The sequence below is a fragment of the Mobula birostris genome, chromosome 21 (assembly GCF_030028105.1).
Source record: "Mobula birostris isolate sMobBir1 chromosome 21, sMobBir1.hap1, whole genome shotgun sequence".
In the NCBI taxonomy this organism is placed as follows: Eukaryota; Metazoa; Chordata; class Chondrichthyes; order Myliobatiformes; family Myliobatidae; genus Mobula; species Mobula birostris.
The window spans coordinates 8,552,255-8,568,405 of NC_092390.1; the positions used below are offsets into that span (position 1 = coordinate 8,552,255).

At 43.7% G+C, this 16,151-nt stretch overlaps 1 protein-coding gene and 1 long non-coding RNA gene across 4 annotated transcripts in view; one reads left to right on the forward strand and one right to left on the reverse strand.

Annotated features, from left to right (window-relative positions):
* Positions 1-661: 661 nt before the first annotated feature.
* LOC140185565 (uncharacterized) lies at positions 662-13,779 on the reverse strand. Of its 3 annotated transcripts, none has more exons than XR_011882655.1 (3): positions 13,147-13,779; positions 6,566-6,634; positions 662-890 (listed from the first exon to the last, which is right to left on the reverse strand). It is a non-coding gene; the product is annotated as an uncharacterized lncRNA (long non-coding RNA). The 3 variants fall into 3 exon arrangements; XR_011882653.1 differs by having other exon boundaries at positions 662-893; XR_011882654.1 differs by lacking the exon at positions 662-890 and adding an exon at positions 2,670-3,718.
* Positions 12,223-16,151, forward strand: part of LOC140185564 (E3 ubiquitin-protein ligase TRIM8-like) — a 133,619-nt gene continuing 129,690 nt past the window's right edge. Inside the window, 1 exon segment of the mRNA XM_072238910.1 lies at positions 12,223-13,891. Coding sequence (XP_072095011.1) covers positions 13,235-13,891 — 657 coding nt within the window. The 5' untranslated portion in view covers positions 12,223-13,234.

Genomic DNA, 16,151 nt, shown 5'->3' on the forward strand with positions numbered 1-16,151 from the left:
TGGTTCATTCAGGGTTCTGACGTGGGAGGACTCTGAATGATTTTGCAGAGACAGACTCATCTATAACTGTTCTAATAAACACTTACCTGTACTAATTCCATTGTGCAACGCTTGGTCTATGGCCTACATCATCTTGGCTCATCCAGATGCTACCTGCCTCTACCACCTTCATAAGTAGAGGATCCCAGATTACAACCCCTCTGGTGTAAAAAGTCTGTTCCTCAGATCATCGCTGATCCTCTTATGCTTTGCTTAAGTCTACGCCATCTGATTTTTAGACATGCTAATCATGGGAAAGATTTCTCACTTTTGCCCTTTCTAGGCTCCTCAGTATTCTGTGTTTCTCTATCAGCCCTGCCCCCCCCTCAGCCTCTTCCCTCCAAGGAAAACAAATCCAACCTATCCATTCCCTCCACAAAAATGGAAGACTTAAATAATAGACAACATGCTTGTAAATCTCCTCTGCATCCTCAATCATATCCTCCCTGTACTGTGGCATCCTCAATCATATCCTCCCTGTACTGTGGCATCCTCAATCATATCCTCCCTGTACTGTGGCATCCTCAATCATATCCTCCCTGTACTGTGGCATCCAGAACTGCACACAAAATTCCAGCTGTGAATGAATCACAATTTCATAAAGTTGTACCATGACCTCCATTCTTGTTATTACCCTTCAACCAACAGCTCTGGAACCAGAGTGGATAAATTCACTCTTGTCAACTCTGAACTGATTCCACAACTTATGGACTGACTTTCAAGGACTCTATAACACATGCTCCTGTTATTATTACTTGTTTTTTTATTTGCACATTTTGTCTTCTTTTGCACATTTTTGTTTGACAGTCTTTGTGTGTAGTTTTCCTTTGATTCAATTGTAGTTCTTTGTTCTGCTGTGAATGCCACAAGAAAATAAAACTCAGGGTAATATTCGGTGATGTAGATGTACCTTCATAATAAATTTACTTTCAACTTTGAACTTTATTCTGGCTAATAAAGGCTAACAATCTATATGCCTTCTCCACTGTCTTAACACACTGTTCTGCCACTTTTAGAGATCTAAGTGCTGGAGATTGCTACTGGTCGTTGATGGATTAGCAGTTTTTTTCAGTTGCTCCTATTTTACTTACTTTACTGTTTTCAACCTGCTTTGAAACCTTACTTTTAAACGTGATATTGTTTTACTATGGCTACAAGGGATGTCAAAAGTACCAAAAAAGAAGAGCCTCCCGCAACTTTGGAATCTATTATGGAATTGCTTTGAAAACACAGAAAAGAATCTTCCGAGGAGTTCCAGCAACTCAGCTCTGAAATTAAGAAAATGGATACAAAATTGGATTCTATTCAAAAAACCTTAATTGAACATAATAAACGAATAGAAGAGAATGAAGAATTTCGGATGCGAGAATTGACGACCTGCAAAAGCTTTGTGATAAACAATCCAAGTCTAATGAAAAATTAAGACAGAAGATTATCAATTTAGAAAATAGAAGCAGAAGAAATAACCTACAAATTTTGGGCCTTGAAAAGTCAATGGAAGGTGATAAGCCTACAGAATACTTTGCAAGCTTTTTATTTCCTAAAACTTTAACGTCTTTACCTATGATTGATTGAGCTCATAGATCGCCTGTGGCTAGGAGCGAAACCCAGATCAGTAATAATCTGTTTTCATGAATTTCAAACAAAGGATCGTTTAATTCGTGAATCCCATCGAAGAGGAATGATTGATTATAATGGTCAGAAGATAGGATCGTTGAAGATTTTTCAGCCGAGGTCATGAATGAACTTCTTAATAAGGGTTTCAAACCTTCTCTTCATTATCCTGCTCAGCATCCAGAAGGATGACTCTAAGGAATGGTTCCATTCAAGTGAAGAAGCTCAGAAATTCTTAAAATCGGAAGATTAACTGTTCAGTATCTTTCTACTTGAATAATTGCTTCTTTTACTTTTGGTAAACCTTTGTAGCAACTCTCCTTTTGAAACTTTAAATACTTAGAGAACAAGATTTTAACGAGTTAATATCCTGTGTGTTCGTATGTTTTGAATTTTGATAGATGTTTTATTATTTTATATTATACTTATTTTTCTTGAGGTTTTTTTCTGTCAATAAGGCTTAGTTTGAGTATTTTTCATTTTATCATTTTGAAACTGTAATGATTAATCTATATGTGTTCTTGTTATGAGGGTTAAGTTTTTTTTTCCTTTGTCTACTGTTTTGTCTAGGTTGAAATGCAAAACCTTGAAACTAATTAGGAGCTAAACCAGTAGGTTTTTTTTGGGAGGGTGACATCATTAGATTTAGCTGTCAGCTTTCTTTTGGCTAGCTTTTTGACTTTGGGAGGAGGGTGGGGGGATGGATTTTTTTCTGAAAGCTGTTTTGGATTTTTAGCCAAATCTGTTGCTTGGTTACCACATTTCAAGGTTTATTGTTTGGTTCTAATATACATTCCAGTGGTTATTACTTTACCCTGTCTATTAAATGGTATTTAAAATGGATCAAACTATTAACTTACTTAGTCTTAACGTGAAAGGATTAAATCACCCTGTGAAACGGAATAAGATTTTTGCATATATTGAAAAACTTAAGGTTCCAATTATTTTTCTGCAAGAAACTCACATACGTAATTGTGACAATTTACACCTTTTCAGTAGATTGAGAGTGCTACATTTTCATTCCTCTTTTCAGACTAAGTCCAGAGGAGTTTAGATTTTTATAGATAATACAGTTCCCTTTGTCCAACATAAAGTAGTGTCTGATACTAATGGACATTTTGTCATAGTGTCAGGAAAATTAGACAATAAATTAATGGTATTTGCTAATCTGTACGCCCCGAATACAGATGACCCAGGATTCTTTGAGCGTTTTTTAAAATTTTTCTCAGATATGAGCCTTTACTCACTGGTGATGGGAGGAGACTTTAATTGCTGGTTAGATTCAGCTTTAGATCAGTCATCTTTTAAACCAGCGACACTTAATAAATCAGCTTTGTTTATTCAATCTTTTCTGTTGTTGTTCGTCCATCATGACGTCGATGAGGACCTCGACACCATTATGATGGTGTGGAGAGTAGTGTGTGATTTGGATTTACGTGAGGGAGAGTTGCGCAGCGTCAGCCTCACTCTCTCTTCCCAATTCCCATCTGGATCCAGTGGCAAGACGGAGTCTAGACGGCTGGAGATGGGACTAGGCGCAGTGGATGACCAGGACGTCTTCTGTGTCTTGTCCTGCTCTACACGTTCCACGACGCTTGCAGAGACCGCCTTCTTGACCGTTGGACCTTCCATTGGTCTCGTCCGCCCAATCCGCCGGAGTCTGTCTTAACATGCTGGGATAGACAACTCCCTATCTCACCGAGGGTTTGAGACCCGTCGGCTACCCTCACCTGGTTTAGCCGGCTTGTCGAAGCCGTTGCCCAGGGTGTGGTCGCTGTTGCATGCAAACAGCTACGGGGAGCCACAGGTGAGAGCTGAGTGCCAGGTGGGGACCAAAGGTGGACTAACCACCTTGAAAAGGAGGGAACATGTTCCCCCACCAGAGGTGCTACCCCTCCCTGACATCCCATACACCAATCTTTTCTAATGACATGTGGTATTGTTGATGTATGGCGTTTCTCACATCCACTAGACAGGGAATACACGTTTTTTTCTTATATCCACCATACATATTCCAGGATCGATTTTTTTTTATCGATAGCCAAATGATTCCATTAGTTTGATCCTGTGAATATAAAGAGATTGCTGTCTCAGATCATGACCCCGTGCCTCTATCTTTAAATCTCCCTGGTCTTCCTCAAACAAACAGATCTTGGCACTTTAATCTAACTTTGCTATCTGATCAGGATGTTTTAAAGTTTCTGGGGAGACAAATTATTCTTTTTTTTGAAGAGAATACGCTGGAAGAGACTTCTACTCTTATTATATGGGATGCTTTTAAGGCCTATATTAGGGGACAAATTATTTCATATACTGTAAGTGTCAAGAAAAATGCTAATAAAGAGAGAATTAGATTAGATTATTAGATTATGAGGACACACATTGAGTTAGCTAATCAGTTGAAACATTCTCTTATAGCTAGGAGGGTGATCTTGTTTAAATGGAAGGATGTCATTCCACCTACTCACGCTCAATGGTTACGTGATGTTAAGTCATGCTTAAATTCAGAGCAGATTCATTGTTCAATTTCTGAATCTAGCCAAGACTTCCAAACATTGTGGGGACCATTTCTGAACTATTTTCAAAACCTTTGACTTGCTGTAAAAGTACAGATGGTAGGTAATAACATATTTCACTTTATGATAAGGATTTTTTTTCCTTTTTTCTTTCTTTACCAAACAGTTTTGATCTTGGTAGTGGGATTAGACTTCTTTTCTGAATAATAAAATTATTACATTTCAATATTACAATTTAATTTAATTTACATGAATATAGGGTAATGTGATTGCAAGTGTGATTCTAATATAATGTATTTGGTATTATTTTATCTTTTTTATAATATATATCTTTTGTACTCTGTATTCTTATATATAGAAACTAATAAAAATATTGAAAGAGAGATCTAAGTGCTTCCCTCAGTGCTCACTAGGGCACTCATATTCATAACACATGTCCTACCTCACACAATGCATTATTCTATACTTTAGGGATTAAATTTTATCTGCAGTTATTCCATCTAACTCGCTAGCTGATCAAGATCACTCTGCAACTTAAAGCTATCCTCTTCACTCTCAAGAACATCAGCAATTTCTATATAATCTGCAACCTTAAAATATCAATTATGACACCTATATCCAAAAATATAATGTATATGACAAACAGCAAGGGTCTCAGCAACAAACTTCGTTTCACACACAGCTCACAGCCTTTCAGTCACAAGCAGTTCCACACTCTCACCCTTGATCTCTTACTACCAAACCAATTTTGAATCTAGTTTGCCAACTTCACATTCAGATTCACTTATCACATGTTGAAACACACTGTGAAAGGCATTGCTTGCGCTATGTGCTAGGGGTAGCCCACAAGAGTTGCCACACATTACAGAGGTACTTGCCTCCATAGTTCCAAGACATCCTTAAGGAGCAATGCTTCAGAAAGGCAGCATCCATCATTAAAGACCTGTATCACCCAGGTCATGCCCTGTTCTCATTGTTATCATCAGGAAGGAGGTACAGGAGCCTGAAGACACACACTTAGTGATTCAGGAACAGATTCTTCCCCTCTGCCATCTGATTCCTGAATGGATATTGAACCCATGAACACCACCTCACTACTTTTTTATTTCTATATTTTTGAACTATTTATTTATTTATTTATTTATACATACATACATACATACACACACATATACACTGTGTGTGTGTGTGTATATATATATATATATATATAGATAGATAGCTAGATAGACAGACAGTTTTATTATTATGTATTGCATTGTACTACTGCTGCAAAAACAAAAGCAACAAATTTCATGACATATGAGATTCTGATTCTGACATGCTGGTACCAATATAGAATGGCCTATGAACACTGAGACTCCAGAGATCCCTTGTTACCCATCCATGTCATTGGCCCTCAAACACAGAGCATGGAGCAAGACCTAGACTCCGGCCTGACCTCTAATTCCTCCACATCCCTGACCCTAAACCTCACTATGATCTCTGTCTCTCCTCCCTGACCCCAAAACCATCTTTTCAAACTTGCACACACGAGGAATTCTGCAGATGCTGGAAATTCAAGCAACACACATCAAATTTGCTGGTGAACGCAGCAGGGCAGGCAGCATCTCTAGGAAGAGGTACAGTCGACGTTTCGGGCCGGGACCCTTCGCCAGGACTTGGTTTGGATTTCATGGGCTCTAACCTTTGGGACTAGCCCTCCATGTGGGATCATGTTAAAATGCTTATTGCAGTCCAGGTAGATTACATCAGCCACATTGATCTCAATAATATATAATGTTACGTCTTCAAGAAAATCAATCAAGTTAGTCAGGCAGGATCTCCCATGAACAAAGTCATGCTGATGATTGCTAATCAATTGATGAAGACAGCAGGTACATGGGAGGTATTGCATTCAAGGTAGCCCTAGTCACAGAATGGATGTGAGTGGAGTGCAGTGGATGTTAAAGAGATTACCAAGAATGATAACAAGACAGGAGAAAGTTTGGCAGGCAGTTTTGCTTTCAAGTAGGATAATTAAGGGTCATTATGTAGGATAGTGTGGTAGCATAGCGGTTAGTGTAATGCTTTACAGTGCCAGCAACCCGGGTGCTCTGGTTTCTTCCCACGTTCCTAGGATATACAGATTAGTAACTTGGGGTTACTAACTTAACCCTAACTTGATTGACTAACTTAGAGTTAGCGAGTTGTGGGCATGCTACGTTGGCATAAGAAGTGTGACGAAACTTGCGAGCTTCCCCAAGCACACCCTCATTGTGTTAGTTGATGATGTAAACGAAGCATTTCACTGTATGTTTCAGTGTACACGTGACAAATAAAGCTTATCTTTACCTTTAAAAGAAACTTCATTATAAAGATAGAGAGAATGAGCAAGTTATGTGCTCATTACTTACCTTCCCCTGACTTCCATGGTGGCAAGCCGGCATTCCGGGAGCTGAGGCACACTCACAGAGGAAGCTGAGCTGTGTGGTGTAAAATGATGAGCAGGATGGTTATTTGAATCTAGGAGGACCTAATCCCCTCAGCACTGTGCTTAGACTAAAGATGTTAATACAAATATTAAAAGACAATTAAGGAAACTCAAAAGTCCAGAATCACAATATGAAAGAATGGAGTAGTGGCAAGAATCCTCAGCAAGCTTTGAAAAGTATTTTGATGAATACCAAAAATACTAAGTAATACCAAAACTTCCAGAGTTATGGACCAAGCACTAGAGGTGGAGACAGGGTGAAGCTCTTCCTTGCCTGTCAATGACATGAAGGAATAAATGGTGCCTATCATCTACATTTCTAATCAGATGAAATCTTGCCTTTGTCTATTTAGGTTAACTGTTGACTACAGGAGGAAGAAACTCCTGTAGGTCAATGAGCCACTCTTCAATAGGAGATCAGAGGTGGAAGGGTTCAGTAACTTTAAAATCCTGGCATTATCATTTAAGCACTGGGAACAGCACGTAAGTGCCATTGCAAAGAAGGCGTGGCAGCTCCTCTACTTTTTTAGAGGTATGTGTAGATTCAGCACGTCATCTAAAACTTCAACAAGTTTCTATAGATGCACAGCGGAGAGAATCCTGACTGGTTGCATCGTGGCCTGGGAAACCAATGCCCAAGAATGGAAAAGCCTACAAAAAGGAGCCAGTGCAGTCCAGTCCATCACAGAAGAGCCCTCCCTGGCATTCAGGACATCTATAAAAAGCACTGTCACAAGAAAGCAGTATCCATCAAGGGTACATAGCCCCCAGGCCATGCTCCCTTTTCACTGCGGCCACCAGGAAGGAGGTACAGGAGCTTCACGTCCCACGCTACCCAGGTTCAGGAACAGTTATTACCCCTCAACCATCAGGCTCCTGAACCAGAGGGGATAACTTCACTCAGCCGAACACTGAACAGTTTCCTCAACCTATGGACTCACTTTCAAAGACACTACAATTCATGTCCTTAGTATTATTTACAAACACGAGACAACCTGCAGACGCTGGAAATCCAGAGCAACACACACAAAGTGCTGGAGGAACTCAGCAGGCCAGGCAGCATCTATGGAAAAGAGTAAGCAGTTGACATTTCGGCCCGAGGCTCTTCTTCAGTCCTGGGTGGTGGGCGTCCTCGATGGATGCTGCTTTCTTGTGGCAGTGCCCTTTACAGATGTGCTCAATGGTAGGGAGCACTTTTCCTGTGATGGACTAGGCTGTGTCAGCTGCTTTTGAACTTTGCACTTTAATGCTCTTGTGAAAATCCGTTGCATAAATTTCAATAAAACTGAAATTTGAAGCAGAAAAGATAGTCAAACTGCTGTGATGGAAACTAAATTTGAGGTGCAGTTGTTATGTTCAGCTTCTCCTCATATGCTGCCTGGCTTAGGTGACTGAGGATGGAGTTTCAACCTACAACTCAATGAAATATCAGAATCAAAATTAGGTTTATTATCACCGGCATGAGTCGTGAAATTTGTTAACAGCAGCAGCAGTTCAATGCAATACAAAATATAGAAGAGAAAAAATAAATAAATAAATTACAGCATACGTATATTGAATAGATTAAAAATTATGCAAAAAACAAAAATAATATATATTTTAAAAGTGAGGTAGTGTCCAAGGCTTCAATATCCATTTAGGAATTGGATGGCAGAGGGGAAGAAGCTGTTCCTGAATCGCTGAGTGTGTGCTTTCAGGGTCCTGTATCTCCTACCTGATGGTAACAGTGAGAAAAGGGCATGCCTTGGGTGCTGGAGGTCTTTAATAATGGACGCTGCCTTTCTGAGACACCGCTCCTTGAAGAGGTCCTGGGTACTTTGTAGGCTAGTACCCAAGATGGAGCTGACTAGATTTACAACCCTCTGCAGCTTCTTTCCATCCTGTTCAGTAGCGCCCCCCCACCATACCAGACAGTGATGTAACCTGTCAGAATGTTCTCCATGGTACATCTATAGAAGTTTTTGAGTGTTGACATACCAAATAACTCTTAATGAAGTATAGTTGCTAGAGACCTCAGGGCCTTAGCATCATTTCTATAGTGTTATGCTAAATATTCCAAGGGACCCAAGCAATGAGTAAGAAAACTGCACTGTAAGAATAAAATCTAGGATCTGGAATATTTTAAACAAGTATTGATAACTGTATCCTACCGCCTACTAAAACATCCAGGTGCCTGTTCCTCTAAGACTCTCTTTAAATATCAACAAATCTGTAAAACTGGAAACTAAAGCCTTTACCCTTTTTGAAGGTGATTACATCAATACCTCCTTGTGCAACTGCATCCACGATTTCCTCACTTGCAGACCCCAGTCAATTCAAATTGACAACAACATCTCCTCCACAGTCTCCATCAGCACAGGTCCCCCCTGCTCTACTCACTTTACACTTATGACTGTGAGGTTAAACACAGCTCCAATACCATATCTAAGTTTGCTGCTGACACCACAGTCGTTGCCTGAATCAAAGGTGGTAACGAATCAGCATATAGGAGGGAGATTGAGAATCTGGCTGAGTGGTGCCACAACAACAAACTCACACTCAATGTCAGCAAGACCAAATGGCTGATTATTGACTTCAGGAGGAGGAAACTAGAGGTCCATGAGCCAGTCCTCATCAGAGGATCAGAGGTGGAGAGGGTCAGCAACTTTAAATTCCTCAGTGTAATCATTTCAGAGGACCTGTCCTGCACCAGTATGCAAGTCCAGTTACACAGAAGGCACAGCAGCACCTCTAGATCTTTAGAAGTTTGTGAAGATTTGGAGTGCTGTCGCAGGTAAACAGCATCCATCTTCAGGGACCCCCACCACCCAGGACATGTCCTCTTCCCTCCGCTGGCAGCAGGAAGAAGATACACAAGCCTCAAGACTCTATCCACCAGGTTCAGGGACAGTTACTCCCCTCAACCATCAGGCTCTTGAACCAGATGGGATAATTTCATTTACCCCACCACTGAAATGTTCCCACAACCTATAGACTCACTTTCAAGGACACTTCATCTCATGCTCTCGATATTTATTGCTTACATGTATTTATTATTATTTGTTTTCTTTGTATTTGCAGTTTGCTGTATTTTACACACTGGTTGTTTCATTGATTCTATTCTGGTTGTCGGGTTTACCAGGTTGATTCCAGAGATGAGGGAGTTACACAATGAGGAGAGATTGACTGTACTCACTGGAATTCAGAAGAATGACAGGAGATCTTGTAAAAACATATAAAATTATGAAATGAATAGATAAGATAGAGGCAAGAAAGTTGTTTCCACTGGTAGGTGAGACTAGAACTAGGGGACAGCCTCAAGATTCAGGGGAGTAGATTTAGGACGGAGATGAGGAGGAACTGCTTTTCCCAGAGAGGGTGAATCTGTGGAATTCTCTGCCCAACAAAGCATTGGGGGTTACATCAGTAAATATATTTAAGCCAAGGTTGGATAGATTTTTGCATAGTAGGGGAATTAAGGGTTATGGGGAAAAGGCAGGTAGATGGAGATGAGTCCATGGCCAGATCAGCCATGATCTTATTGAATGGGGGGGCAGGCTCATTGGGCCAGATGGCCAACCCCTGCTCCTATTTCTTATGTTCTTATGAATGCCTGCAAGAAAACAAATCTTGGGTGACATACATATACTTTGATAATAAATTAACTTTGAACTTGGAACTTTGATTTTATTTGTCCTCACCTCAGGCGTACATGAAGAAGAATGTTGCCCAATTTGTAGTTTATGTTGAAATAAAGTATCTATCTTATGAGCACCTCAGGCTGGTTAAAATTTGGGAGGAGCCAAATTCTTAGGAGCATACAGTTTTTTTTTCAACTACAGTATACTTCACCCAGCCCTTATCAATTTTGAATCATAGCAAAGATGAAAAGAACTAAATGAATACATCAGTTCCAAGGGCCCCCTCACTCTCCGAAGCCATTTTCATGGCTCACCCAGTGTCCCTGCTCACATAACCCACTTTCAAAACTTGCTCTCCTTTTGAAAAATCAGATGCTCTCTCATTACGCGTACCCACCAGACCTTCAAAAAATTGGATTGCCTCTGTTAACACAACTGATATTCTAGATCCTGTTTTACTTCTCTCCTTAAACAAAAAAAACTTGCGATAACAAGGAATCTCAAGCGGAGAAGTAACGCGAACGACTGAATAGGATAAAGTAGGATTTATGGAAAATGGAACACACCCGATTCTGATAAGGATTCAAGCTGTGATGAGTTGTGGTCTATTTTAACACCAGTCTCCAACCAGAATTGCTTATCAGTTTAGCTGAATCTTTAACAAATTTCCTTAATCCTAGTTTGGGTGCCGTGACACCAAGGGGAATAGGAACCGAATTAATTTCCGACAGACCTTGAAAAAAATGGTACGAGCGAAAATAAGAGAGAACTTTTATGAGCCGAGCAATAAAACTTGCCAGGCGAATAGGGGCGTATTTCAGCAGGAAGTGACTCACACTCCCTTTTCCCCTGTGTTTTGTGTGTGTGTTAATATCCGCCTTGTCATTTTTAGGAGTGATTGGAAACAGGCGATCTCCGCACCCCCGAAATGACCAATTTGGCAAATTGCATGGAAACAATGTTTCATCTTTGACTAATTGTTCTTTGATTTTATTATCGTGTCGTAAGATCGCACAATATTTGTGCGCGTGGCTGTTGAAATTGGATTCATTTTGCACCCACCTTATAATATATCAATGTGCAATGTGAACAAACAGGTTGTTTAGTGAGGCCGTATGTCAAAATCCGAAGTTAAAAATGTCATATGCCTATTGCGTGGACTCATCTTCAGAATTAAGCTGCGCAGCTTTAGGAAAAGCAATCTTGTGGGGTTGAAGAAAGTTGGTAGGCGGTGTCGGGGGTGGGGGTGGGGTCGGTAAGCGCGGATGGAATCGGGATCTTAGATCATTTTGAAGCGGATCAAGAGCGGCGATAGGAAATCGCGAGGTATCCTTTCTCCTGACTGCGGTGGGTCCCACAAATACCGACAGGCTTGCGTGCGCATTTCTGACTCCGCTTACAAGATCAGGATTGAAGTCCTATTTGAAAGTGATTTTTAAAAGGGGGATTCAAATCAGTATCACGCATCTTTAGTAATCTAATTGAGGTGAAAATGCACCCACCCCCCGAGACTTACTGAGTCAAGCTTGGTCACATTGCAGAAGCAAATATGATTTTTAATATTTTATAAATACAAATGTAAAATTATCCAGTTCTACGGTCTCGTGGGGACCACTAAATAGGCATCAGTCTGTACAGGAATATTTTCACCGTAGATTCCACATAATTACTGAGCAATTTCTAACAAATCTTTTTGAGCGTGGACATAACAAATTTGTACATTTTTTCCACTTTATTTATTGATCTTGATAATGTGTGGAATTTAAATAGTATTGGAATTTAAACAAAGGCCTTTTTAAACATTTGTTTTGAATAATATCATTACCAAATATGTAATTCAGATTATAATACTTAAAATATACATTAAATGCACGAATTAACATTAACTGTTAGCAGGCATTTCCTATTTAATTGCATTTCCTACTCTATATAAGTTATCACATGACCACAAAAAAAAGGGGGAGCTAAATTCATTTTGGACAGTACACTGGATTTTTGTTTTGGTGATAAGACCACAGAATATTTTCCCATCTTTTAACTCCCCTGTTCCTGCGTATGATTTGAGGAAGCTCACGGTCTATTACTACAGGATCAATGCCTTCCGTCTGATTTTGCGTTTGTTTATATTTTTAATTTTTACGACGGCATACGTGCAGAAATAGGAACGCCGATGATATATATCTTCGTGGATATATATTCGTGATTGCGAAGGAAGAGGGGAGAAAAGCTGAAGCAAGGAGAAGGCAAGATGGCTGCAAACTGATTTGTGTGTGTTTAGATCTGGATTTAATGCCGTGAGAGCCAGTGGCAGATTGGATTCTCGTCTCTCCCGAGTGATCATATTTGCTTGGATGTATCTGGGACTCCGGAAGGAGAGCCGAACAGTTTGGACTTGACAGAAGAGGGTGGTGTTCGACTGCAGCAAGGGGAAGGGGGGGGGGGAGAAAAGGTACCTAAAGGAAGAAGGGGGTGGCTGACGAGAAGAAAAATGTGCCATAAATATAAATGATTTCTACCCCTTGAAGGAGAAATCGGTAAAATAAGCACCAACCGAAAGAAAGAGGCTTGCTGAAGATGGCTGGAAATGAGTGCATAGGTTGGATTTAAAACCAAATGAACGTTTTTTTTAAACAAGGGAGATTCGTGCCAACAAGATTGGAATTTCCTTTTTAAATCTCTTTTGGAAGAGAGAGAGAGAGAGAGAGGAGAGAGGAGAGGCTTTCATGAGCTCGATGGCAGTGAGGAAGTCAGGCTGAGGCTGTGAAGAAGAAAGGGAAGGCAGAATAAGGGAGGGCGTGTTGCTAGCTCCGGGGACTGAAATCAGACGATCTGTTGTCGAGCTGACCGGTTTTATCTCCGATTTTAAATGGAAATCTTCACCTACCGCCGCTGTTGAGGTGGGACGGTCGGTCGAGGGGGAGGGGGTTCGGTTTTGGCTTTTCGGGGAAAAATAACGAATTTCTTCCCCCAAGATGGCTGAAAACTGGAAGAGCTGCTTCGAGGAGGAACTTCTGTGCCCGATCTGCCTGCAGGTCTTCGTGGAGCCGGTGCAGCTGCCGTGCAAGCACAACTTCTGCCGGGCTTGCATCGGCGAGGCCTGGGCCAAGGAGTCGGTGAGCCGCTGCCCCGAGTGCAACAACGTCTACCCGCAGAAGCCGGCCCTGGAGAAGAACCTCAAACTCAGCAACATCGTGGAGAAGTTCAACTCGTTCACGGCCGACGCCGCCGCCGTGGCCGCGGCCGCCGCCTCCTCCGCCGCCGCCGCCGTCGCTGGCTCGGCGGCCGCGGCCAACAACAACAACGCGGCCTCGTCGGCCGCCAACCCGGCCTACAACCCGCTCTGCTGCCGCTACTGCCGCAACTCGCCGGCGCAGAAGGTGTGCCTGCGCTGCGACACCGGCTGCTGCCAGGCGCACGTCGCCGCGCACCTGCAGGCCGCCTCGGTCAGCGGCAGCCACTTGCTAATCGAGGCCGGGGATGCGCGGGCCTGGAGCTGCGCGCAGCACGACGCCTACCGGCTGCTGCACTGCGAGACAGACCAGGTGGCCGTTTGCCGCTACTGCTACTACATGGGCAGCCACCACGGACACAGCATCTGCGACCTGGAGGTCCGGAGGAACGAGATACGGGTAAGGACGCTGCACCTGCACCATTGTCACCTTCCCATTGTGTGCGCTACCCCCGTGCCCCGTGTGTGTGACACCCTTCCATCTCTTTGTCTCCCTTCATTCGCTTCTTTCTTCCTCTTTCTCATTCCTTCTATCTCTCTCTTTGTCTCTCCTTTTCCTTTCTCTCCTGAATATTTAATCTCGTCTGACTCTCTCTGGCCTGTCTCTCTCTCTCTCTCACCCTCGCCTGTCTGTGTCTGTCTCTCTCTCTCTCCTGTCTCTCCCTCACCCTCGCCTGTCTCTGTGTGTCTCTCTCTCTCTCTCACTCTCGCCTGTCTCTCTCTCACTCTCTCTCTCACTCTGTCACCCTCGCCTGTCTCTCTCTCTCTCTCTCTCTCTCTCTCTCTCTCTCTCTCTCTCTCTCTCTCTCGCCTGTCTCTCTCGCCTGTCCTCTCTCACTCTCGCCTGTCTCTCTCTCTCTCACTCACTCTCGCCTGTCTGTCTCACTGCAGCCTGTCTCTCTCTCTCTCACCCTCGCCTGTCTGTCTCTCTCTCTCTCTCACCCTCGCCTGTCTCTGTCTGTCTCTCTCTCTCTCTCTCGTCTCTCTCTCACTCTCGCCTGTCTCTCTCTCTCTCTCTCTCTCTCACTCTCGCCTGTCTCTCTCTCTCTCACTCACTCTCGGCTGTCTCTCTCTCACCCTCGCCTGTCTCACTCTCGCCTGTCTGTCTCACTCTTGCCTGTCTCTCTCTCTCACTCTTGCCTGTCTCTCTCTCTCTCCCTCTCACTCTCGCCTGTCTCTCTCTCTCACCCTCGCCTGTCTCTCACTCTCTCTCACTCTCGCCTGTCTCTCACTCTCTCTCACTCTTGCCTGTCTCTCTCTCTCTCTCTCTCCTGTCTCTCTCTCGCTTGTCTCTCCCTCACTCTCGCCTGTCTCTCTCTCTCTCACTCACTCTCGGCTGTCTCTCTCTCACTCTCGCCTGTCTGTCTCACTGCAGCCTGTCTCTCTCTCTCTCACCCTCGCCTGTCTGTCTCTCTCTCTCTCTCTCACCCTCGCCTGTCTCTGTCTGTCTCTCTCTCTCTCTCTCGTCTCTCTCTCACCCTCGCCTGTCTCTCTCTCTCTCTCTCACTCTCGCCTGTCTCTCTCTCTCTCACTCACTCTCGACTGTCTCTCTCTCACCCTCGCCTGTCTCACTCTCGCCTGTCTGTCTCACTGCAGCCTGTCTCTCTCTCTCACTCTCGCCTGTCTCTCTCTCTCTCCCTCTCACTCTCGCCTGTCTCTCTCTCTCTCACCCTCGCCTGTCTCTCTCTCTCTCTCTCTCTCACTCTCGCCTGTCTCTCACTCTCTCTCACTCTTGCCTGTCTCTCTCTCTCTCTCTCTCTCTCTCTCCTGTCTCTCTCTCGCTTGTCTCTCCCTCACCCTCGCCTGTCTCTGTCTCTCTCTGTCTCTCTCTCCTGTCTCTCCCTCACCCTTGCCTGTCTCTCACTTGCCTGTCTCTGTCTCTCTCTCTTGCCTGCCCCTGTCTCTCTCTCTTGCCTGCCTCTCTCTCTCTCTCTCTCTCACCCTCGCCTGTCTCTCTTTCCCGCCTGTCTCACTCTCGCCTGTCTGTCTCACTGCAGCCTGTCTCTCTCTCACTCTCACTCTCGCCTGTCTCTCACTCTCTCTCTCTCTCTCACTCTCGCCTGTCTCTCTCTCTCTCTCTGTCTCTCTCGCCTCTCTCTCTCTCTCTCTCACTCTTGCCTCCCTCTCTCTCACTCTTGCCTCTCTCTCTCTCACTCTCGCCTCTCTCTCTCTCTCTCACTCTCGCCTGTCTCTCACTCCCGCCTGTCTCTCTCTCTCTCACTCCCGCCTGTCTCTCTCTCTCTCACTCCCGCCTGTCTCTCTCTCTCTCACTCCCGCCTGTCTCTCTCTCTCTCACTCCCGCCTGTCTCTCTCTCTCTCACTCCCGCCTGTCTCTCTCTCTCTCACTCTCGCCTGTCTCTCTCTCTCTCTCTCTCTCTCACTCTCGCCTCTCTCTCTCTCACTCACTCTCGCCTCTCTCTCTCTCACTCACTCTCGCCTCTCTCTCTCTCACTCACTCTCGCCTCTCTCTCTCTCACTCACTCTCGCCTCTCTCTCTCTCACTCACTCTCGCCTCTCTCTCTCTCACTCACTCTCGCCTCTCTCTCTCTCACTCACTCTCGCCTGTCTCTCTCTCTCACTCACTCTCGCCTGTCTCTCTCTCTCACTCACTCTCGCCTGTCTCTCTCTCTCACTCACTCTCGCCTGTCTCTCTCTCACTC